We start from the raw sequence: 25,849 nt of genomic DNA on the forward strand, positions 1-25,849 counted from the left end.
CTACACAAACTGCACTGGTAGTCAACACACAAGGCCATTCATGATATTATATATAATAAATATATAATTGTACTGCAAGTTACAATTGCAGATGTAGAGCATATTCAGTCGGCTCATAAAATGACGCAAGCTAGTGCTGAGGAGAATAAGAATACTGCAAGGCAGCGTTGAAGAACATGATAGCTTTGGGGAAGAAGCTGTTCCTCCTCCTGGCAGTGTGTGCATCCAGAGTTCAATAAGGTTTCGCAAAATGGCAGGAGGGTGAAAGTGCTTATGCCAGGTTGGGCTGGTTTTTGCAGATGTTAGAAGCTCTCCTGGTGCAGTGAGTGTTGTAAATTTCTTCCAAATGCAGAAGCTGAGCTCCAGGGTATGGATGGGGTGTTTTGATGCTGCGTTGTAGTACCTCACTGTTATACATAGTGCAAATCTGGATGCACCGTTAATGCACCATTACACGTTTTGACTCAGGAATTACAGTTGGTAAGGTATATAATTTACATCGAAACGCAGTTTTAATTTGTAACTCTGCATAAATAAAGAGCTACATTTCCCTTGAGATACGAAGGTTAAGTCCAGGCTCTTCTATGTGGAATGTATAGTATCTTATTGACTGTAAGGGACAATAACTCGGCAGTGGTCTTTTTCATTTAAAAAAAAAACACTGTAATTTAAACGTAATGTACACAAGCAAGGCATTCGGAAATGTATTTGTATGCATCCTATAAATATTTACACATTTGAAGACATCTATGGTTTGTCACTGGAATCATTAACCGGTTATATGAACATAATTGTTCTTGTAACAAGCTCCAATACATTAAAGAAACACATTTGGCATCTGCTAATTGAGATTTATTAAATAAACACTATTTACACATTTCAAGAAACACATGCTACAATTTCAGATTTTCATTTCCTGATGGTACAAAGATTTTTTTATTTATTTTTTTTCCCAACCAAACCAAGAAGAAATGTTGCCCGATGACAAAAATGTCAACACCAGGCTTGAAATACTGAGAAAACATTCAAGTTTTGTATTTGACTGTTTGACTCCAAGGACTCCTTGATAGACTGACTGTAGTGTAGTTGTGATTGTGCAGCAAAGGTACATCTCTTGGCGGTGCTAATTCTCCCTTTGGTTTTGTGCTTCTTCGCAGCGATGGTACTTTAGCACCGAAAACACTTGAAAGGACTCCAAAGGTTTCTGAGAGGTCAGCCCACGTTTCGTTTGTATTTTTTATTTACTTTATGTTTTTATATTTTTAAACATATGGAGGGTTTTTTTTTTTGCAGTCCTAACCTAATACAAAACATAGTCTTAGCGTGCTTTAAGATTTAAAACTGCATTGAAGTGCATGGTTGCTTTGGAGAGCCTGGTATACCTCAGCCTGCTTATATTATGCTGCATAGTGCTGAATTGTCGGCGAGAATTTATCTTTAACTAGTTATTTAAAACAAAATAAAAAAAAATAGAAAGCAAAGCAGCATTAGATAACATCCCTAAACAACTAGGAGCATGACTCAAGAAGTCTACAACATGCACCTAATTGGATGTCCTCATTACCCACTGGTCTCACATACAGCATCTACGGAGTGTTAAATAGCTTTTTGAATGAAATAGAGTCAATAATAATAATAAAAACACAAATTGGAAGTGGAATTCCCTGCATTGATTTGATGGGCCGTGGGCTGCCATGGGGGTGGATGAAGTAGCAAATTTGTTCATTTCTAAGGTCTGAAAGGCAATTAGTAAATGGTACATTCAGATGGCACACACAGTTCTCACTAATTCTAATATGCTTTGTTTCAGAACGAAATAAAAGGCAAATTTTGAAAGCAATCAAAACACACACCAACTACGCCACATGTACAGCATGAATACGGTCAGTATATAATGAACACATACACAGTGTACGACATGTCTGATAATTCTCCATGTTTCAGTACAAACACACGGTAGAGTTACTGTCTCTTAACTATTTTACATTAAGGCATGGGGTGTCTTCTCTGCAGCAGCAGATTAGGGTTTGATTTGCTGAGAAATTCGTACATACGTCATATTCCAAATTACTGACCAAAGGAAACGTTACGCTGAGTTCGGCTTGAACTGAAATCGTTTTCTCGATATTTTACAACTCTTGGAGGTCAGAAAACAAAAAATCTCAAAACATCCCTGAACCCTTAATTTGTTATTCAGCTCAAAACGTGTTGATGTTCTGGAAATAACAGCAACAGCAGCAAAATACATCTCTAGATAAATGTAGCGTTGGTAGTTTTGGAAAAAGACATCCTAGACCTCTTCTAGAAAGGGTTTAGGAACATTTGTATGTGCACGGTGATGTTAACGTATTTACAGTTTTAGCTCACGTGTGCTGTAAAGACTTGTAGCAAAGCCACCTTCAAAACGAATCACATTTGAAACTACAGTAACTTTCGTCTCATTAAAAAAATCATCATCAACATCATCGTAAAATCCCATTGTGTTTTTAGTAGCACGTTCGCTGCGTCACGTTAAGTATTTCTCATAAAGAGAGCAGCCGAGGTCTAACGCAGGGTTTCTCAAACCAGTCCTGAGCCCCAAAACCCAACCCCTAAATCGTCTATGTTTCGCTCATCCCAATACACACAAAAAAGACATGGATCTTCTCGGGGGCCTGAGGACCAGTTTGAGGACCACTGTAGTGTGGTAGTCTCAGATTTGCACAGATGCACTCATGTCTGATTATATCCACTCAGTGCTGTCTGCAATATCCTCTACTTAGACGTATTACTCTCATCTCCACCAAGTGCACCGCGACTAAAACATAACACCTCTGTTAATCACAGTTTAGAATCATTGTCACAAATACATCAAAGTAACAGCAGTAACATTTTCTACAATAATCACAGATCTCTAACAAATAATACAGTTATAAAGCTGTGATGGTTTAAACATGTTGCCGAATGCATACGGGTTAAAACAGACACACCAGGGATTGTACACCAATGTGAGAAGATGCTCCTAAGAGGTTACAACATCTTTCAAAAAGGAAAAGAAGCGACATTGAGTTCCTGTTTCACTTCTGGTTCAAGCCTGATACGAATGAATGATCTACAACAAGATGGTATCATAAACACCAGCAGAACGTCATTTTACTTCATTGACTACATGTACTTCGGTCACCCATGTCAAATTAATCCCCAAATACATTCTGTTCAGTGTTCAATAATTCTGTACGAGGATTGGATGTCAAAATTCTATAAATGTTATGGTATTGTAGAAACTACTTTTCAGTTTTACGGAGTGCCGAAATTTGTATTTTTCATTTCCAACATTGCCTTTGAGTCGATAAGGACCCCTGTTCCCAAATCTAGACTGGTGTTTGGCTGTTAAAGCATGTTCCTCACAATAGCATTCGTTGAACCAATACAAGCTTAACCACAACGAGTCGTCTTTGAAATCCAGCACTGATCGGCTCCAAATTATGGTGGGAATTTTTTGGGATTAATTTAAATATAACAGCAAAAAGAGTAGATAACGTTTTTTTTTTTCCTCTTTCTTTTTTAAACTATTCACACAGAACTGTAAGTGCTTTATATATTTGCATTAAAAAGGAATGGAAAAAATGGAAGCAACTGTAATTGAGGTCGCGATAGAGGTTTCAGTCAAATCTTTGTATGATACTCTGCCGTTCAACTGATCGCTGTGGGCTGTGCCTTACCAATGAGTTTAATACCAGCAATAAAAATAATACCCATTATTATAACAGTTATAGACAAAACCTGCCGTTCCAGGTCATGGTTTAACTTGAAGCTCGCACCCACTCGTGTTACGTTAGCAACACACTTCTACTGTTTCATGTTTTAAGGTAGTATTTTCTTTGTTAAATTAATTAATTAAGCCCAACATTTCTAATGGTTTTCCCAGACATTACTAGATCATGTCTGGCCATGTGTGCATAAAAAGAGGAGGTAGTCCTAAAAACCCTAACAGCTAGGGCATGCAAACCTGAATCTATGGCATGCCCTGAAAAGGTGTGTTTGGGGAAACGGGATTTTAGATAGATTTCAGACACAAGCCACTTCAACTACTGGATGGAAACTAGAAAGATGTGCAGCACCTGAAACTACGGATACTGGAAGCCTGTGCTAGCATTTCTCCTGCGGTGTTGCTATCAGTGTGTGAAGAGTGGGAGAAGAGGGTTGCATTGACAATCCAACACAATGTGCAGCACTTTAAACACATTTTATAAGTGGTCAGAAACTTGTAAATAACTCATGAAAGAATAAAGTTACGTTAAAACCAAGCACACCATTGTTTTTCTTGTGAAATTCCCAATAAGTTTGATGTGTCACATGACCCTCTTCCCATTGTAAAAACAAAAGTTGGTTCCAATATGGCCGACTTCAAAATGGCCGCCATGGACACCACCCATCTTGAAAAGTTTCCCCCCCTCCCATACACTAATGTGCCACAAACAGGAAGTTAATATCACCAACCATTCCCATTTTATTAAGGTGTATCCATATGAACGGCCCACCCTGTACATTAACAACTGTTGTTTTGCAAAAACCCTTTTCATCTGGCTCACAGGTGTAAACAAACTGCCCTGTGACATTGACTTTGTGCTGGTATTTACCCTTTTTGATTCATTCAGTAGCCATTCTATTTCCAATCTCCAAACCCAACTGCATTTGTCAGTGCACACATACTACGGATAGGTCTGAATGTTTTGGCACATGCCGTTAAGGAGTTCTCGCCGTAGCCCCAGGCCATACATGCCTCGTAGGAACAGAGCACACACCATTCATGCTTTTGCAGCTGTCAAAAACAACCCGGCATCTCTGCAAGGTTCACTTTTTTCTGCAGGCTTTCTCTGATTATTAAAACCAGAAAAGCAAACAGACATTCTCTGTGTTCATCTGAAAAGTCAAGGTGAAATGTGTGTGCAAATGCCACCTGGCTACATGCAGGAAAGAAAGATCTGTTCTGTGCATTAGCTAAGAGAATGGGAACTATGTTATGATTATTGTAGAATGAAAGGTATGTTCCACTCTGAAGTGCAGCAACATGGATGGACCTGCTGCTTTTGTAGATGCTTTATCGTCTTCTGGTTTAACTAGAGGTCATTCCTACAAATCAGTACAATAACAAAGATCACAGCCCATGTGCAATCAGAAATCAGCTGAATTAGAAGATGCATATGCAAAGCTGTTCAGTTCTATACTACTCCATACACACCATGCTTGCAATATACCCATCTCACAGGGGTTCAGACCGAGCAGTGTAAACACATTCGCTTTAAAGCATTTTTGCTTAGTGGTATTTCATTACTACGTTTGATATACGGGTTTATCGGCGTTTAAGCACTACCTCATTCAGAGTGTAATATTTCTTCTGTGTTTGCATGGAGTTCTACATTTTACAGCTCAAACTAAAGTCTTATAGAAGCTAGTCTTAAGCTTTTAGCTTTTTAGCTTTTAGCTTAAACTTTTGCTTTCTACATTGATAAGAATACTGTTTGCAAATGACAGCAAACATCTACATAAGAGCTAGTCACAGGCCTGCCCGTGAGCCTACGTATGAATCTCCAGTGTTAGAATTCATGCAGCGTTCACCAAGTAAAACAAGGGTGTGCAGCCCTGCTCTTGGAGATCAGCGCTTCTGTAGACCTTCGTTTCTTTTCTTTTAAGACTTTCCTACTACCTGAGATTCTCAAACATGTTTTAATATTAGTGCCAGGACTGGTGTAGTTAACAAACTGCTCCAAAATGGTCTACTTTTATATGATGAATTCATTATTTAACAGCATGCTCTGTACTGTTTTTGGAGCGGTAACAACTAGATACTCAGTTACTGCTAAGTGTAATATCCATATATTAACAGAAAGTGGTGGCTAGGCTGTTTTAATTTCAAGACTAAAATCACTCACACGAGTTGTTAATAAATATTTTTTGTCACAGCTTCAGTGGAATAAATAGAAAGTATAAAACAGCACTGAGAAAAGTTTCGAATTCACGTTTGATGCGGCCAATACTGTTATATTTCAATCGTCCTAGATTGATCAATTCTAGCCTTAAAGCTGCATAGCAGGTCTCTAAGAGCAGGGTTAGGTACCCGTGAAGCAAAGCATTTAAGAGTTTACTTTGGTAAAAACTGCAGCAAGTGCTACACAGGATCTCTGAGCATAAAGCCGTTGATTACGTGTCATCCCAGTAAACAAGGAACGTCCCTGGACGTTCAAAATAGGTCTAAAAGTAGTCTGTCCGTCAAGGACATATTTTTAACGTCAATGGACGTCCAAAATCCATCTTAATAAGTTAGTTAAGTGGTGACCAATCGATAGCGTCAGTGGACGTCCAAAATACGTCTAATAGTCGTCTTTTCAATGTCTGTGTTTGGACGTCTTTTTAACTTTCATTTTCAACCTTAAGAGAACGTTGATTAGACGGCAGTCACTACGTTATTTCAACGTTGAATCAACGGCTAAATGTTTACTGGGATGTTAAAATTCCAAACTGTGTGACCATTCACTTAGGGCATTGGGCAACTTAAAGTTATTTTGGGATTAGATCCATTTGGTCGTAAGGGTGCTCATCTGCACTTGAATATTCCTGCTGAATCATTTTTAATAGTGGTTTAGTTGGTTCTGCCACTATCCACATCCAATTTACACCTTGACCACGTTGTCGAGGGAACATGTAAATGCAGGTCCAATTACAATGAGAAAATAGGAGCATTAAGGTCATCACAAAAAAAAAAAAAAAAAAAGAACACAGTGAGCAGCATAAACAATTCACTGTCAAAGTCACGGTCAGGGCCAGCTGGGCAAGATTAACAGTAAACATCATGGTTCCACAACAACAGAATGAAAAAAATAGCAACACGTTATTTGATTTCAGTGTCATTGGATAGTTTGGGTTGAATAAGTCTAATATACCATTCTGTTGATGACCGTTGTTGTACTGGTGGAACAAACATTAGCTCATAAATCTTAGCACTCCTCTCTCTGAAAACAATGATTGTAAATGGAAGAGGAGTCAAAACTGAGATGTCCTTCTTATTGTAGCTGAAATGTGCTTTCTTAGCAGTTATTAGTAGCGTTATTTAGCACTTTTCACCAGCTGGTTCCATTCCAAATGAAAAGCTTCAAATACATTTCAGCCTTTGTACTGCTGAGCGGGTGTCTTATGTCGGTAGATACTCTTAACCAACTGAAACGAAGAAAAGCCCTCAGTGCCTGATCCTGTGTGATCTGGTGATTCCTGCTCAGCGGCCGGACGATGGACAGATGAGCTTGTGTGTCGCTGCCGAGGTGTGCATTCACGTCCCATCTCACACCAGCACGACAAGACCTTTGAGGATCAATCACATGATGGCAGAAGACCCAGGAGAAGAGGGGGAGTTGGAGGAAGGTGAAGATGGAAGGTTCCAGAACAACCACTTGCGTTTACATTGACGTTTCTGGTACAAGTAGTCCTCTTTCTCCCTCTCCTTACGGGCCCTCTGGTAATGGTCGTCTTCTTTTAGGTACCACACGGGGGGCCATCGATGCTTTTCGAAGTATTCCTGGTTTTCTGGAGGACGTAAGAAAGAATAAGACAGGATCCTGTGAAACTACAGGACTACAGTCAAAATTCCCAAAGTCACCTCTTACAGCGACTGTTTTAGACACAAGTTTAAGGGGTGTATTAAGTACCTGTAGACTTGGCCTTCATGTCTCTAGGGAACTTGCGGCAGACACTGTTGTAGTTGGTGCAGATGTGGTGGAGGCACCATCCCGCCAACTGATGCGCACCATGAAACTGAGAAAACATCACATGCAAAATACACCAAGACCCTAATAACTGTATTCCTACATTAATGAGGCAGACTGGGCTTCCAGTGTTTCACTTGAAACAGCCTCTATTAGCCAAGTTAACTGTAATGCTACTGCCCATTTAGAACCAGTGTTTACCTGAGTCATTTCCAGATAAATCAGCACATCTCCATCTATATCAGCTCCCATCATGGCCGCCTCCATAAGCACAGTCACAGTGTATAACTCTGAAACACAATGAAGTTCATCACACAGAAGGAAATGCAGTGACTTTACAGTTACATTGATTCAACAGGCGATACACTTATTATGATATTTATTAATAATGTCTCACAGCAGATTGCAGTTTTCCCTCCTATAATATTTAACTGACCATTTTGCTGAAATATTCTAAAGGATATAAAGGTTCAATGAGGGGAAAAAGTTAATTCATTATCAGTAACCCTTATCCAGTTCAGGGTCGTGGTGGGTCCAGAGCCTACCTGGAATCATTGGGCGCAATGCGGGAAAACACCCTGGAGGGGGCGCCAGTCCTTCACAGGGCAACACAGACACACACGCACATTCACTCACACCTACGGACACTTTTGAGTCGCCAATCCACCTACCAACATGTGTTTTTGGACTGTGGGAGGAAACCGGAGCACCCGGAGGAAACCCACACAGACACAGGGAGAACACACCACACTCCTCACAGACAGTCACCCGGAGGAAACCCACACAGACACTGGGAGAACACACCACACTCCTCACAAACAGTCACCAGGAGGAAACGCACACAGACACGGGGAGAACATACCACACTCCTCACAGACAGTCACCCGGAGGAAACCCACGCAGACACAGGGAGAACACACCACACTCCCCACAGACAGTCACCAGGAGGAAACCCACATAGACACGGGGAGAACACACCACACTCCTCACAGACAGTCACCCGGAGGAAACCCACGCAGACACAGAGAGAACACACCACGCTCCTCACAGACAGTCACCAGGAGGAAACCCACACAGACACAGGGAGAACACACCACACTCCTCACAGACAGTCAACCGGAGGAAACCCACGCAGACACAGGGAGAACACACCACACTCCTCACAGACAGTCACCCGGAGGAAACCCACGCAGACACAGGGAGAACACACCACACTCCTCACAGACAGTCACCCGGAGGAAACCCACGCAGACACAGGGAGAACACACCACACTCCTCACAGACAGTCACCCGGAGCGGGAATTGAACCCACAACCTCCAGGCCCCTGGAGCTGTGTGACTGCGACAACTACCTGCTGTGCCACCGTGCCGCCCATGAGGGGAAAAAGTGGGGGAGAAGAAAAAAAAAAAAAAAAAAAAAAAACAATAAATAAATAAATAAGCCAATTTAAATATGTTAAAACAATCATGTTTAAAGCAGGATGTGTTTAAAACGACAGCTCCTGCAATTTGTAATTTAGATGTAAAAACTATGATGTTAAGCCCTATTTTCATGTCATGGAAAACATCTTATTGATTACATTTTAAAGAATAAAAACATCAGCAGTCCTTTATCAGCCCTCTCGGGACTTACATCCATCTTCCTGTAAAAGAAACATCCTGCCTATTAGCAGCCCCTATCTCATCCTGTCTCCTCTGTCATTGTGGACGGAGAGTCTAACTTTACTGAGCGCAGATTTGAGCGTCTGCAGCTGATAAGACTCAGGCACTGAAATGCATTACTGGCTCAGGAAAGCTCACAGCAGCTAAGTCGCTTACTAGTGATTTGATGTTCCTGTTTGTATCTGTGTGTGTGTGTGTGTGTGTGTGTACCTGTCAGTGCAACCAGGTGAGGCAAACAGAGACGGTTTGCGAGAACAATGAGCTCCATGGCATCCAGATCAGGGCGAGAGCAGAAGCGGCCTGTATAGAGATACTCCAGCACCGCGCGCATACAGCTGCGGGTAGTGTTTGGAAACAACACCTGGGAAACAAAACATTCACGGTATTGAGGTTTCGAATTAATTTTCCACTAACAAACACAATAACATGACAACAATATTTAAATATCCTACAACAAACCACTAAGATTGCTGTGGCCACGATAAATCCACACTGGTTTCTTTTGTGACCTAAGGCTGTACCAAGCCCCACTGGCACCGTTAATGCATGCTCAGTGCCAGCAGAGTTTAATGTGATAACTCACCTGGCCTGTCCTACACAAAAGAAGGTCACAAAAGAAGCCAGTGTGGATTTATGGTGGCCACAGCAACCTTAGGATACTAAAATATTCAACAGTAGATGATAGCAGGAATGTGGTGGTTGCTGGTTGACAGAGAGTAAGCTGTGCCCTATGTGAAGCTCTAATGGACTGGCAATGAAGTGGCTCCAGCAGGAATTCATGAATGCTTGATAGTTTCAGTGGCTTTGTGTGTGTGTTCTAATGTAGCTGTCATATTTGCAGAAAAAACATCTATTTCAAGTCTTCCAAATAGATGCACAGCATTATTTTCTTTTAAATGTTTCAACAGCAGCATATAAAGTACATTCCAGACACCTGTGTTGATGGGTTTGTGATGCTGCTGTCATTACAGTATGGTACTGAATGTTTACTTCAATTGGAAACGTTCACACAGTCACTGAAAGCTAATTCTGACAGAGAACCTCCAGGGCTTTGATTTTAATACAATTTAGGTCCCACCCAGAGTCAAATGATTCTTTCACTTCCTACGGCGTGTGACTGCTGGAAACCACTGGTCAACCACAGCTAACTAACTTCACACAATGAACCAATTCTTCTCAGAAAAAAAAAGTGACTACCTCCCAGGAGCACAAACAACTGCAAACACTTGGATTCAATCTCTCCCACAGGGTGCATCACAGCTTTTAATGCAGCAACTTCACTGGTCTTAGGAGTCCATACTGATCATTACTTCTCACTTCACGACAGTAAACACATTCTAAACTGGAAACTTTGTTCATAAGCAGAAGTTGAAATGTGTATTAATACAGAAAAGAAAAAAAAGAAAACAACAGCAGACATCTGAATATGAAAAATAAATAAATAAATAGAAAAACTGAGCCAAGGTATACCTCTTTTGTACAGCTCTCTACAAAGGGTCCTCCAAACATGGCCGCCATCCAGTCGCAGCTTGAGATGAGCAGAGGCTTATGGGCCATTATTGTACCATCGTCCAGCTTGAACACCACATCTGCCACACATTGGAATAATATGAAGATAGATAACCGTTAATGGCAATAGGATGACGCATTTATCCATGTTAAAACAATAAACACGTGCCTCTAACTTAAGGGCTCCAACAGGGCGAGGATGACAAGGTCATGTAGCGTCTCTCTTAGTATAGTATCGGTCACTGAGACACTGGTGAGGATTTGATTAAAATGTCATTATCTTGGCAGTCTACAAATCCCTCCGTCAATATTCTTTAAAAGCTGATGGAGGAGTGAAGTGAAGAATAAATAAATACGAAATTTCTGTGCTTATGCAAGGACTGCAAGAAAGCCAAGTCAGCATTGGAGGAGCAGCTTGATATCCCCTCAAACCCTGAACATGCTGAAAAACATCACTGGCTCTCCCGAAAGGCTTCTGATTAAATAAGCTTAAAAAGCCAGCTGGCAAAATACGAAGACCGGTCGGGCGCTGTGGGGGTGGATGACTGAGTTGCTCAATTTCATGATGAGGTAGAGGGGGAAAAAAATGAGCTTGATACGGGAACATTGAGTTTGCTTGTGTCTCAGATGATGTTGACTTCTGCTGAAAGATGTGGATAAAAAAAAAAAATTCCCATAGCAACTCTGCTGTACAAACCAAAAATGTACTGTGTGGACGTTTTAAAAAAAATGCATTTAAGCGTTACAAAGTAATCCAACACTGCAAAAAGTGAGACACAATAAAGAGACACAGAAGGAAAATTCAGTGACATAGGGATAGTACAAACAGAGCATTAATATACACTGCCCACTAAACAATTAGCCGTTGATTCAACGTTGAAATAACGTAATGACTGCCGTCTAATCAACGCTCTCTTAAGGTTGAAAATGAAAGTTGAAAAGACGTCCAAACACAGACATTGAAAAGACGACTATTCCCGAAATAAATTACTTGTATAAAACGCATTTTGGACGTCCACTGACGTTATCGATTGGTCACCACTTAACTAACTTATTAAGATGGATTTTGGACGTCCATTGACGTTTAAAATATGTCCTTGACAGACAGACTACTTTTAGACCTATTTTGAATGTCCAGGGACGTTCCTTGTTTACTGGGTGCTGATTACATTAAATCAAGAAATAGCACGTCAAAAATTAGAATAGTGGTTTTTGAAACAGTAAATTAATAATTTAATTATTGCAGCAAGAAAAAGAATAATATAAAACAGCTCATTATACCAATAATCAAAAGTTTAAGTCCCTTAAGATAACTACAGTGATCCCTCGTTTTTCGCGGGTGGTCTTGAAACGCACGTAATTCCCGCGAAGTAAAGGAAAGATATTTTTTATGTATTTAACGAGTATTTGGACTTTTAAAAGCCTCCCTGTGCTGTTAAAAACCTACCCTTAGCATTAAATAGTCATTCTATAATGTTTTTCAGCTGGAACTACATGTGATATCCTACCAGTTTCTTTAATAGAGTCATTCCTGTGTGACTGTCTGTGAAGAGTGTGGTGTGTTCTCCCTGTGTCTGTGTGGGTTTCCTCCGGGTGACTGTCTGTGAGGAGTGTGGTGTGTTCTCCCTGTGTCTGCGTGGGTTTCCTCCGGGTGACTGTCTGTGAGGAGTGTGGTGTGTTCTCCCTGTGTCTGCGTGGGTTTCCTCCGGGTGACTGTCTGTGAGGAGTGTGGTGTGTTCTCTCTGTGTCTGCGTGGGTTTACTCTGGGTGACTGTCTGTGAGGAGTGTGGTGTGTTCTCTCTGTGTCTGCGTGGGTTTACTCTGGGTGACTGTCTGTGAGGAGTGTGGTGTGTTCTCCCTGTGTCTGCGTGGGTTTACTCTGGGTGACTGTCTGTGAGGAGTGTGGTGTGTTCTCCCTGTGTCTGCGTGGGTTTACTCTGGGTGACTGTCTGTGAGGAGTGTGGTGTGTTCTCCCTGTGTCTGCGTGGGTTTACTCTGGGTGACTGTCTGTGAGGAGTTTGGTGTGTTCTCCCTGTGTCTGCGTGGGTTTACTCTGGTTGACTGTCTGTGAGGAGTGTGGTGTTTTCTCCCTGTGTCTGAGTGGGTTTCCTCCGGGTGACTGTCTGTGAGGAGTGTGGTGTGTTCTCCCTGTGTCTGTGTGGGTTTCCTCCGGGTGACTGTCTGTGAGGAGTGTGGTGTGTTCTCCCTGTGTCTGCGTGGGTTTCCTCCGGGTGACTGTCTGTGAGGAGTGTGGTGTGTTCTCCCTGTGTCTGTGTGGGTTTCCTCCGGGTGACTGTCTGTGAGGAATGTGGTGTGTTCTCTCTGTGTCTGAGTGGGTTTCCTTCGGGTGACTGTCTGTGAGGAGTGTGGTGTGTTCTCCTTTTTAAAACAGTAAATACATAAATTATTGTAGCAAGAAAAAGAATAATATATAACAGCTTATATTACCAATAATCAAAAACAAAAAAGCTGTGATTTAGTAAGTAAATTTCACTCGGATATGGACATGAACAATACATGTACTGTACGTAAGAAATACTTGTAAATAATATATTTTGTCACCTACAGGCCCAGTCTAATACATGTAAATAATAAAAAAAAATACTATTGGCTATTCATCTTTCACGGTTTTCCTAGATTTTCCCTCAATATCCGCAATATAGTGGCCGTAAGCCCCTTTGAAAAAACCCGCTAAGTAGCGAATCCGCGAAAAATGAACTGCGAAGTAGCGAGGGATTACTGTATTGGCACTAATCACTGATTTTTCATTTCAGTCAAGCCTTAATGCAACTTATATAAAATAAGTAAATTCAGAAATAATTGCCAAATAAAAATTAATCTACTTTACCCACACAATTCCAAATATTGTTCCATACATATCTGTAAATAACACCAGTGCTGATACAAATCCTTTATAAAATATAAACATGGACTAGATCCACATTAAAATAACACTACAGAGAGTGGGTACAACGAATAAAACAAATAACAAGCGTGGAAAAATAAGAGCACTTGTTAAACATGGTGAAAACAGGAATAGACAAAATAGACAACTGAGCAAAATCTGCTAAAATCTAGATCTTCTGCTCCTCGCTCTTGACCTCTCGCACTGAACTGAGCTGTGAGTTTAAAGGAAAAGGAGCTGAAACCAAATGTTTGGTACAGGGCTGTAGGGCTGTTTAGAGAGGGGAGACCACTGATGTGGTGTTTGATCCTTGTGGTATTTTGACCAAAGCATGTCACAGGCGTGTCAAATGACTCTGATACTTGATGCACTCCTTTTCTTAATATGGCGGCTGATACCTAGCAAATTTTAAACAGTATTTCACCATTCATTGCCGCTCACCTGAGAAGGTCCCTTTTGCCAGACACTCTTTAACCCGGTTGGTGCGTCTCACGTGGAAGGCCTTGGTGATCTCCTGGTTCATGAAGGCCTCATCGTTTAAGATGTTGGCCACCATCATGCGCAGGTCGAACACCTCCAACAGCTCAGCGATGTGAGCAACCTGCATTAGCTCCTTCTCGTGTTCATCCAGCTTCCCTGTGTACAGGTAGCGAAGCACGGCTCTGAACGGCCCCGGCTGCATTGAGGCGTCCATGTGGATAACAGTCATCTGCCTGGAGCTGAACGTCACTGGGTCATCCACCATTTCCTCTTGGACACTGACAAAAGCCCGGCTGAATGCAGGCAGCAGACGGGCTCCTTCGCCTCCTTTGAGGGTTCCGTCGCTGGTGCAAGCGCGAAGGTTGGCCCGGTCTCTTTCGTCTACACTCTCGCAAACGTCAAAACTGGCGGCCCTCATGAGCAGCTCCCGACCGGAAAGTGGAGGCCGTGGCCGGTCCCTCTCTTTCTTATTGTCCTCAGGAGCACGGCGTTCAGCCAGGAAGAGGTCATAGAACTTGGACGAGGCTGTGGCCAGGTAGATGCGGTGAGCAAAGATCCGCTGGCGCTCCTGAAGAACCAGGATCACGTCGGCGCATAGAGGATCCTCCAGAAGTCGGCCCGGGTGCTCCTCGATGCTACTAGGGGGAGCAGGGACTGTGATGATGGGAGGAGGCGGTTTAGGAGGGAGGAAAGGGGCCTGGAGGAGAGGCCGCTGCACATTGCGCAAGTGCGACTTCCAGAACTGCAGGTGGCGCCGCGAGATGAGAGCGGCACGAATGGCGTTGTCAAAAACGTCTTTAACTCCAAACTGGGCGACGACACTGGTCTCATAATACGGGACCCCGAGCTCTTTGGCCACCTCACGGCCCTTTTCTGGAGGCAGGATCTCGTTGGATTTTATGGGTCTGAAATACACAAAGATAAAGGAACTTAACCAACTGAACATGAAAATTTAAACAAGTTTTTGAACATCACAAGGCTGCTCCAGACGTAGTCTATCAGCAGGTCCAATGTCTTTTTTAAATATAACCGTACTAGGGAATGAGCATAACTACGTATTCTTCTACTCGTAATAGTAATGAGAAATGCAGTAGCTGTTGCTGGCATGCATACCAGAACCTGCCATTGTAAAAGGAGATGGTCTCACCTGGCCAGCGGGCGGCGAGCCCTGTTGACCGCCTCCAGGTCAGCGTACCTCAGGTCCAGCTGGCAGCCCACCAGAATGACTGGAGCTCTGGGACAGAAGTGCTTGATTTCAGGGTACCACATGGTCCTCACGTGGTGCAGGGAGTTTGGGTTAGCGATGGAGAAGCACAGCACTACTACATCAGACCTGCCAGGAATAGTCACATGACATTACATTACGTGACACTCTGCAAATGTAATGGCAGCTTAAAGCAAAACCACTCCATGTTAATCTAAGGAATGTACTCATTAACACTTTATATTGCAGATTTATCATTCATTCATTGTCTGTAACCCTTATCCAGTTCAGGGTCACGGTGGGTCCAGAGCCTACCTGGAATCATTGGGCGCAAGGCAGGAATACATCCTGGAGGGGGCGCCAGTCCTTCACAGTGCAACACACACATTCATACATTCACTCACACACTTACACCTACACTTACATTCTGAGTCGCCAATCCACCTACCAACGTGTGTTTTTGGACTGTAGGAGGAAACCCACGCAGACACAGGGAGAACACACCACACTCCTCACAGACAGTCACCCGGAGGAAACCCACGCAGACACAGAGAGAACACACCACACTCCTCACAGACAGTCACCCGGAGGAAACCCACACAGACACTAAGAGAACACAGCACACTCCTCACAGACAGTCCCCCGGAGGAAACCCACGCAGACACAAAGAGAACACAGCACACTCCTCACAGACAGTCCCCCGGAGGAAACCCACGCAGACACAGGGAGAACACATGACGTGTCTGTGAGGAAACCCACACAGACACATGGAAAACACACCACACTCCTCACAGACAGTCACCCGGAGGAAACCCACGCAGACACAGGGAGAACACACCACACTCCTCACAGACAGTCACCCGGAGGAAACCCACACAGACACAAAGAGAACACAGCACACTCCTCACAGACAGTCCCCCGGAGGAAACCCACGCAGACACAGGGAGAACACATGACGTGTCTGTGAGGAAACCCACACAGACACATGGAAAACACACCACACTCCTCACAGACAGTCACCCGGAGGAAACCCACGCAGACACAGGGAGAACACACCACACTCCTCACAGACAGTCACCCGGAGGAAACCCACGCAGACACAGAGAGAACACACCACACTCCTCACAGACAGTCACCCGGAGGAAACCCACACAGACACTAAGAGAACACAGCACACTCCTCACAGACAGTCCCCCGGAGGAAACCCACGCAGACACAAAGAGAACACAGCACACTCCTCACAGACAGTCCCCCGGAGGAAACCCACGCAGACACAGGGAGAACACATGACGTGTCTGTGAGGAAACCCACACAGACACATGGAGAACACACCACTCTCCTCACAGACAGTCACCCGGAGGAAACCCACACAGACACATGGAGAACACACCACTCTCCTCACAGACAGTCACCAGGAGGAAACCCACACAGACACATGGAGAACACACCACACTCCTCACAGACAGTCACCCGGAGAAAACCCACGCAGACACAGGGAGAACACACCACACTCCTCACAGACAGTCACCCGGAGGAAACCCACGCAGACACAGAGAGAACACACCACACTCCTCACAGACAGTCACCCGGAGGAAACCCACACAGACACTAAGAGAACACAGCACATTCCTCACAGACAGTCCCCCGGAGGAAACCCACGCAGACACATGGAGAACACACCACTCTCCTCACAGACAGTCACCCGGAGGAAACGCACGCAGACACATGGAGAACACACCACTCTCCTCACAGACAGTCACCCGGAGAAAACCCACACAGACACAGGGAGAACACACCACTCTCCTCACAGTCACCCGGAGGAAACCCACGCAGACACAGGGAGAACACACCACTCTCCTCACAGACAGTCACCCGGAGGAAACGCACGCAGACACAGGGAGAACACATCACTCTCCTCACAGTCACCCGGAGGAAACCCACGCAGACACAGGGAGAACACACCACTCTCCTCACAGACAGTCACCCGGAGGAAACCCACACAGACACAGGGAGAACACACCACACTCCCCACAGACAGTCACCCGGAGCGGGACTCGAACCCACAACCCCCAGGTCCCTGGAGCTGTGTGACTGCGACACCTACCTGCTGCACCACCGTGCCGCCCAGATTTATTATTCAGTCACTACAAAAAAATAAAAATATTCAGGAACTACACCAACACTGATCTGCAAGAGCTGTAGCTTACCTGCCATAAGCAAAGCGACGGTCCTTGTGATGGTCTCCGAAAGTGTCCCAGAGCCGTAAGGATACACTGACATCATCCACCACATCCCTAGAACGCTCTAGAACCTGTTTGGACGAACACACCAATGGACAGGGATTTACAAGAGTAACTGTATTAAAGCTGAATATAATTTCTAATGGATAAAGTCTTTTCCTTCAACTGAGAAAAACAGAAACGCAGACGCTCCTCACCTCTTGGCACACTCTGTACTGGTCTATGGCCCAGACAGTAGGCACATGTGTGGCCAGCAGCTGATACTGGGTCAGGGTGGCATTGCAGGCCCGGGCACAGATGAGCCGGGTCTTTCCAACTGCATTGTCCCCCACAACCACACACTTGATGGTCTCAACATTTGGCCTCTCATAGTCCATATCAGAATCCATAAAACGGGGACTGGAAAGAGAAAAGACACATAAGAGTGTGTGTGTGTGTGTGTGTGTGTGTGGGGGGGGGGGGGGGCACCCATTAACCATTTACTTACTGTAAAGGAAATACACTGCAATATAATGAGCAATCAAGTGAAGATAATGGGATTCGAGGGATATGGATATCACCCAAAAAAATCAATAAGATCAAAGGGCCAGCTGGCCGTGGTCACATTCCCACCGTCCTTCAGGACCCCTTCTATAATTGATCTCTATAATAACCTGGCACTAACCCTCTAAACCAACACAGCTTATGGAGAAACAGCAGTATAGAGGATCAATTGTAATTACCCTCCGCTCCTTCTGCATTCCACACATTCTGCGGAGAAATCACTGCAGCTCATATAGTTTTAAGAATCTTAAACAGAGCTTGGAGCATGTGGAGAGCTGTTTGAAGTCTTTCAGCAGAAACCCTCAGGTCCCTGAAGAGGACTCTGTTTCAGAGGAAATAAATCACTGGCTCTAATCTGATACGCTGACTTCTAATAAACAACTTTCTGAGGGCAGCTCACCAGGCAAATCAACCAAATTAATTTAGACATAACACGAGCTACAAAACACTCAAAAACACTATTGTTTACTTTGATAACTGGCACTACAATTATGGCAAGAATACATTAATGAAAGTATCTATTCGGTTAAGTATCAAGTGCTTTTCTAGACACATTCTTCTGGGGCATTAAGAAATCACCTGAACCACCAGTGTCCAGAATCCAACTGGAAGATGTGATGGCAGCTGATCGAGGCCAGTACACTCACCATACATCAGCTATTAATTAATTCATTCATTCATTATCTGTAACCCTTATCCAGTTCAGGGTCGCGGTGGGTCCAGAGCCTACCTGGAATCATTGGGCGCAAGGCGGGAATACACCCTGGAGGGGGGGCCAGTCCTTCACAGGGCAACACAGACACACACACACGGACACTTTTGAGTCGCCAATCCACCTACCAACGTGTGTTTTTGGACTGTGGGAGGAAACCAGAGAACCCGGAGGAAACCCACGCAGACACAGGGAGAACACACCACACTCCTCACAGACAGTCACTCGGAGAAAACCCACACGGACACAGGGAGAACACACCACACTCCTCACAGACAGTCACCCGCAGGAAACCCATGCAGACACAGAGAGAACACACCACACTCCTCACAGACAGTCACCCGGAGGAAACCCACGCGAACACAGGGAGAACACACCACACTCCTCACAGACAGTCACCCGGAGGAAACCCACGCAGACACAGGGAGAACACACCACACTCCTCACAGACAGTCACCTGGAGCGGGAATCGAACCCACAACCTCCAGGCCCCTGGAGCTGTGCGCCACCGTGCCGCCCACCAGCTATTAAACGGACCGTAAATGAGAGGTACTGACTGAGCCAGTTCAATTCAAGCTGGGTATGATTAGGAGGCCAGAAGTGACCAGAAACTGTGGTCACACCCTGACTTTGATTTTTTGGAGAAAATGATCCAGGACCATTTATGACCTAAGAGAGTTAGGACATTGGTTTCATGCGAAGGTCGGTGCCATTTGTTCAGTCCAGCGTTCCCTAAACTCAAGCACTTGGATCCACACAGACTCAAGGGGGTACGAGGAGAGCGCCCCCTATTGGCTCCATCAACACCGCCTTCCGCAGCCACCAAAGCTTTCCCATCCAATCATGTCATGCCCTGCTGTTCAGGTGCTATGGCTGCTGGCACTTTCTAGCACAGTCGATACCTTAAACTAAATGTTTTAAAGCAACAGAGCCTGGATCAAACACACCGGACGGGTCATGCAATGTCAGAAGGATACAATGCTAATGGACGGATCCCGATAACACAGTTATGTCAGTGTACCATTTTAAACAGCTTGGATAATGGCTTTATGTATTATATAAGGACTATTTTACTTTACAGTGTTCTGCGCATATACCTCATCACTGTGGATCTATCGGTGTATAACCTTTACTCGTTAGTCCTTTCTACGCTACATTCGGTAGAGTTCAGTGTAATGGAATAAATCTTTTTTTGCCTCTGGAAATTTACTAAAAAAAAAATGCTTCAAAGCCATTCAGCTCTTTTAACATTAAGGCAATTAAAGTCTTTATATCGCGCTGAAAGTGAGCACTTAAATCATACAGTGTTACCTCACTGGCACGGCTTAAATTAGCCTTCATTCAGGTTTCTTTCATGGCACAAAAGCCCTTTTTAAAAGGTCTACACTGGAAGGAGTCTCGGTTTCAGCGGCAGATTCAGTTTCTGTAATAACGGTAGATGCAATTTCAGAGCAGAATGCGCTCTGATTGATCCTCTGCATCTCGCTCGGACGTCTGCTTCATCGAACTGCACTCTAGTGCTCGGCTGCTGTGTTTTAAGTTACTCCTGAATGGTCATATGAGGCTTTGGAACTTACGTTAATAACAACCTCTGTCTTCCCTTAAAGGACCAAACGAACACAGTGGAGCGGCAAACAATTAAAAACCTTTATCTCACAAGATATCAACTTTACAGGAGAAGGGAAGGACCTTATGAACAGTGTAAAAAGACAATGGCAAGTCATTTTGGAGCATTTCTATTGGGTCATTCGTCTTTGGGGTTTTACCATAATGTGAAGGGCAGAGGCTCTGTTTCAAAATGGAGATGCACGTTTTTTATTGGACAGCGACGATACGTGGAGCGGAAAGAGAGAGAGAGCTGACAACACAGTACGGAATAATGTGTGGTGCAGTAACAGTGATGACTGCACACTGTAGGAAACAGATTCTCATCTCAGACAGAAATCCTTTAGCAGTAAACATCTTCATCTTCAATTACAGCCCCTTCCCATTCATATCATCAAACCCAGCACGATGACTCACGCCCAGATGAAACAGTACCTCAGTGATGAGTGAGAATAGGAATATATCTGTTTCACTCCAACAATCTTTGAAGCCAGAACTTCACTCACTGGGGAAGAGAAACAGAGAAGAGAGGACGTACCTAGTGCATCATTCTGATTGGTTTAAATATTACAAATCAATGGTCAGAGCGACCAATCAGCTTTGAAGTGTCTTTTCCAAAGGCGGGGCTTTTCCACTTTCTGAAATATGTGTGAATTAAACTTGAGAATAATTCAGAAATATTCCAGTCACCTGTCACTTGGCCATGATCAGTAGGTTCACACGAGACATCTCACACCTACAGCTACTTTTCCTGATTAGCATATGCTAGCTGCGACTGGGACTCTGATTAACATGTGATCTCCTCTTCTCGGGTTCAGATCTTCTGTCTAATCTACGCCTCTAGCCAAGCAATTAGCCACAACTAATCTCCACACCATTAACCCTTCCACTCAGACCTTCGCTATACACACTACTCCATCTTCGTTGAGGAGACTCAGAGAGAGATGCGAGTGTTAATATAAGATGTGTAATGCAACTTAACCATGACCATATATGGAAAAAAGGCCAGTCATATTTTATACGTGATTATATTTATGTAAATCACACCATATAGTAAATAAGTTCTACGTTAAATGTACGACCGCAACAACGTCAAAACTTCAGACACTGCTAATATACAATATACCTAACGTTACGAACCCGATATCAAATAAACAGTGTGTGTCATATTATAATCCTATTACAAATACTGTCCAAAGTTATTACAAATAAGCAATAATCCGGTCCTGCTGGCGTTTTACCTTCATGCAACTAATCTTGGAGATGTCTTCCCCCAGCTCCAAAGCGAGAACCGTCTCCTTACCTCGTGCCTTATGAAAATGGAGGCTGCTGGTGTTGCAGCCCAGTCTGTGGTTACCAAGGAGACGGACGGATTTTACTCCCGTCTACTACCAGCAGCTTGTCTCCCGCATCCAATCAGCGTCCCTAACCTCGTCTCATTTGGGCCCCCCCCCCACCCCCAAGACCGCGGGGTCAGGAACATCTGTCTTCTGCCTTTTATTCTCACTCGGCTGCGTAACAGCTGGGCAATGCGCACTCTGCTCTGTGGAGAGAGCCATGTGCAAAACAAGAAAACAACGTGGCCACTACCAGCTCAGCTCCGCCTCCTCCTCATCTCTCTGCTTAAAAGCCATAGATAAACAACGCCGCACAAGCGCTCCGTCTGAATAGACGACACAGCCCACGTGGGATTTTAAAAAGGGAGCTAAGAAGCCACGTTCCCTCCCTGCTCATCTGAAATAAGGGATGCAACGCTCAAAACTCTGCTAAGTCATCAGTGGGAGGATCTGAAGGTGACTCGGGCCGACTGAGGAGCAACAGGTCCTCGGCAGCGTCTGTGCGGACAGTATCACGTTGCCTCTGTGGGTTATTTTTGTCAAGTATGGGCACTAAAGGTGCGGCTATTATTAGAGCACCACTCACAAGAGCATCCTTCACACAAGATCCGAGCTTTCCTATCGCTTATGTTGAGACTTGGGCCATTTTATGGACAATCTGTAATAGTGCTGGCATTTTCAATAAAGCACGGCAGTAACGTTTATGGTTATGACAGTGTTACGCTAAGTGTTGCCGTTATTTGAGACAGGGACTTTTCTAATTACAGTATAAAAGTAATCAGTTAAACGACCTGTTTCAGGAGTTTGTAACACTTCCAATAAATAACAGTGTGAAACGTTGTGGTGTCACAATTTGTGCACCATGGAGATGAATTAAGGGAAATGAGCAGCTCATTAGTTATGATAGTCAATGCTATAGATGACCAATCTGCATCCAAGCCCAGTACATGCATATCACAAACCACCCCCATCCAGTAGAGTCTCATTAGTGAATTAAACACTGTGAGAAAATGGAATTATAAACCCTGTAATGTCAACGGTATGAATTCGTGGACTGAATGTATCATTCGTTTTCCGTACAGTCAGTCCATCTACCAACGTGTTTTTGGACTGCAATAGGAAACGGGAGCACCAGGAGGAAACCCACGCAGACACTGGGAGAACACACCAAATATTTAGTTTCTATAAAACAGATTCAGGCCCATCAGAGGCAACTAAGCTCTTTGCTATGTACACAACAACCACAGCACAGTCTGGCACTGTACACTCTACAATGTAGGAGCCTGATCTCCTTAGTTATAAACATAGGCCTGAAATCAATCTCAATTTAAATCGGAATCATCATTACATTTTGCGCTCAAACTGTTCGGCCCCATATTACATCAACACATTCATTCATTCATTCATTCATTCATTATCTGAAACCCTTATCCAGTTCAGGGTCACGGTGGGTCCAGAGCCTACCTGGAATCATTGGTCGCCAGTCCTTCACAGGGCAACACACACACATTCACTCACACACACACACACCTACAGACACTTTTGAGTCGCCAATCCACCTACCAACGTGTGTTTTTGGACTGTGGGAGGAAACCGGAGCACCCGGAGGAAACCGGAGCACCCGGAGGAAACCCACGCAGACACAGGGAGAACACACCACACTCCTCACAGACAGTCACCCGGAGCGGGAATCGAACCCACAACCTCCAGGCCCCTGGAGCTGTGTGACTGCGACACCTACCTGCTGCACCACCAACCTTTCAGTTAACAGCCGAATGCGCCACAGAGATGCAGTTACATCAACACAATTAGTGTCAAAAGTCCAAACAATACTCAATACAATTCAACAAGAACAGGTGTAGCCCAGAGGCCAAAGAGGAGGTGTATTTGTGCAGCTATGACCTGAGCTGTGTGAACAATCATTTCAACATTGTCTTCATTTCCAAATGTGATGTGTACGCTGACAACACAGAGCTGGTGAATTCAGCAATTAAATCTCAATGCAGAAATATACACCACTTTAATTCAATTCAGTTTAATTTGATTGAATTCATTTAAAACACAACTGAAACATTAGTCTCAGAAAAATAACAATTAGATGTTTCCCCAAAGTTGTTTAGTGCTAATACATAGTAAATCAAACCCTTATTTAGAAGTAATCAAAGGGAAATTCTGTTTTCCATAAAATGTGCCCCCTCCGGAGGTTGAACTAATGGCTGCAGAGGAAGGGAAAGTCTAAACTCTGCTTGGAGAAGTGCAGGAATGAGAAAACAACACAGAGCAAATCTCCCAGAGCTGAGAAACACCCGCAGTGTTGAACCGACTCTTGCAGAGTTTGATTTGGACGTACACGAACACCGCTGGGGCTTCGCATTGTACAGTTCAGCACTCCCAGGACTACAACGCTATACATTCAGCAAAAAACCGCTGTCATTGATTAGCAGAGAGAGTCTGACGCAAGCACTTCTCCCCCCTCTCTCACATCCCTCCATTTGGGTAAAAGCAAACCTGCACTAATGTAACCTTGAGCTCCCTCTTTCATGGGTGTCTTATTGTTATCATCATGATTATTATTGTGTTAAATTGTGTTTAGCTGTCTCTCTACACAGAGGTCTTACAGAGAAAGCCTGAGTGCTGTAACACATGAAAAATCAAGGGAAAAGAAGCAAGGAGAAGTGCTGCAACTTTCAATAATAATCATTTAAAGCCTTTCAAATGACTTCATAATTTCTGGCGTGGCTCGCTGTAATACTTCATGGATGTAATTATATATGAATTAACGTCTACGTTAAAAGTGACAGTTGTTGTTAATGTTACATAAGTTCATGGTGGAGACGAAGTTAACATTAACTCATTGTCTGTAAGGAGTGGGTGTGGAACTGGAACACACCCTGAAGGGGGCGCCAGTCCTTCACCGGGCGACACACACTCACACATTCACAATTGATATCACAGTTGATGTGGATGTTAATGTGAATGTTAGAGATTATACTGACCTTTAATGTTAATGTTAACATTACTATTGATAATGATGTTACAGTTGAGTATCTCATTAATATGTTTGTTGATATAGATGTTACAGTTATGTTACATGTGTGAAATTACAATAGATTTTAATGTTACTGTGTGTAGTTACTGTTTACACTGTTGTTACAGTTGACATTAAAGTCACTGTGGATTTTACAGTTGATGTTGGCATGGTTACCTTTGATGATAACGTTACGCTATGCAGTGACAGTTGACGTTAATGTTACTGTTAACGTTACAGTGAGAAGTTACGTAACGCCCAGGAAAATAACACACAAACGTCGCCTAAATGTGAATCCTTCAAAAAAGAAAGAAAGCAGCCTCTCTCCTAACTGGAGTCTAACAGGAATCATAATGACGGACTAGTCCCGAGTTTATCCCGTTAATCCCGAGCTTGGCTCACCGCATCGAGGGGAAGAGTTCCAGCGGCGAGGCTGCAGTACGGAGGCGGGAGGGGGGAGCGAGGTCCGTGGGCTGATTTCGCCCCGAAACGCGGAGCAGAGTCGCGGTAGAGCGTCATCTTCGGCGGCGGGAGAACGGAGCTCAGACGCGGTCTCTCTCCGGTTTCACGGGCTGCTCTCTCGTTCACACGAACGCGGACTCGAGAGAAGCCGCTCCTCCGCCGAGGCCGGACCTCTCTCTGCTCGGCTGTGCTCTCAACGCCGAGCTAATGCTAAACACAGTTAGCCAAACACACCAGCCCTCAGCCCTCATTCATTACACACCCGCACATCACGGGGGGGTTCATTACGCACCCGTTTTCAGGCAGGACACGCCCCCCGGCCTGGGATTGGACGCAAAGTTACTGCCAGCCAATCAGAGCACAGGAACCGATCCCGGGTTCTATAGTTCCACAATTTCTGTGAAAACCTACCCTGTAGACATTTAG

At 44.1% G+C, this 25,849-nt stretch overlaps 1 protein-coding gene across 2 annotated transcripts; it reads right to left on the minus strand.

Moving 5' to 3' along the window:
- Positions 1 to 852: 852 nt before the first annotated feature.
- On the minus strand, positions 853 to 25,656 carry LOC136665872 (rho-related BTB domain-containing protein 2-like). 2 transcript variants are annotated; one of them, XM_066643696.1, is made up of 10 exons: positions 25,364 to 25,656; positions 17,934 to 18,135; positions 17,704 to 17,807; positions 15,440 to 15,625; positions 14,254 to 15,197; positions 10,869 to 10,987; positions 9,609 to 9,759; positions 7,938 to 8,026; positions 7,680 to 7,785; positions 853 to 7,557 (listed from the first exon to the last, which is right to left on the minus strand). In XM_066643696.1, exons 1-10 carry the CDS (start codon positions 25,366 to 25,368, stop codon positions 7,349 to 7,351), a joined length of 2,115 nt encoding a protein of 704 aa, XP_066499793.1. In that variant the 5' UTR covers positions 25,369 to 25,656; the 3' UTR covers positions 853 to 7,348. The 2 variants fall into 2 exon arrangements, with proteins under 2 accessions (XP_066499793.1, XP_066499794.1); XM_066643697.1 differs by lacking the exon at positions 25,364 to 25,656 and adding an exon at positions 21,838 to 22,304.
- Between the last annotated feature and the right edge of the window lie 193 nt (positions 25,657 to 25,849).

Source organism: Hoplias malabaricus, chromosome 14 (genome assembly GCF_029633855.1).
Source record: "Hoplias malabaricus isolate fHopMal1 chromosome 14, fHopMal1.hap1, whole genome shotgun sequence".
NCBI lineage: Eukaryota > Metazoa > Chordata > Actinopteri > Characiformes > Erythrinidae > Hoplias > Hoplias malabaricus.

Excerpts from the sequence above, each read along its gene's own strand:
- LOC136665872 (XM_066643696.1), bottom strand. Across the intron at positions 10,988-14,253 it reads GGCAAAAGGGACCTTCTCAG|ATGTGGTGTTCAAGCTGGAC; the intron begins GTGAGCGGCAAT and ends AATGTGTGGCAG. Across the intron at positions 8,027-9,608 it reads TCACCTGGTTGCACTGACAG|AGTTATACACTGTGACTGTG; the intron begins GTACACACACAC and ends ATTGTGTTTCAG.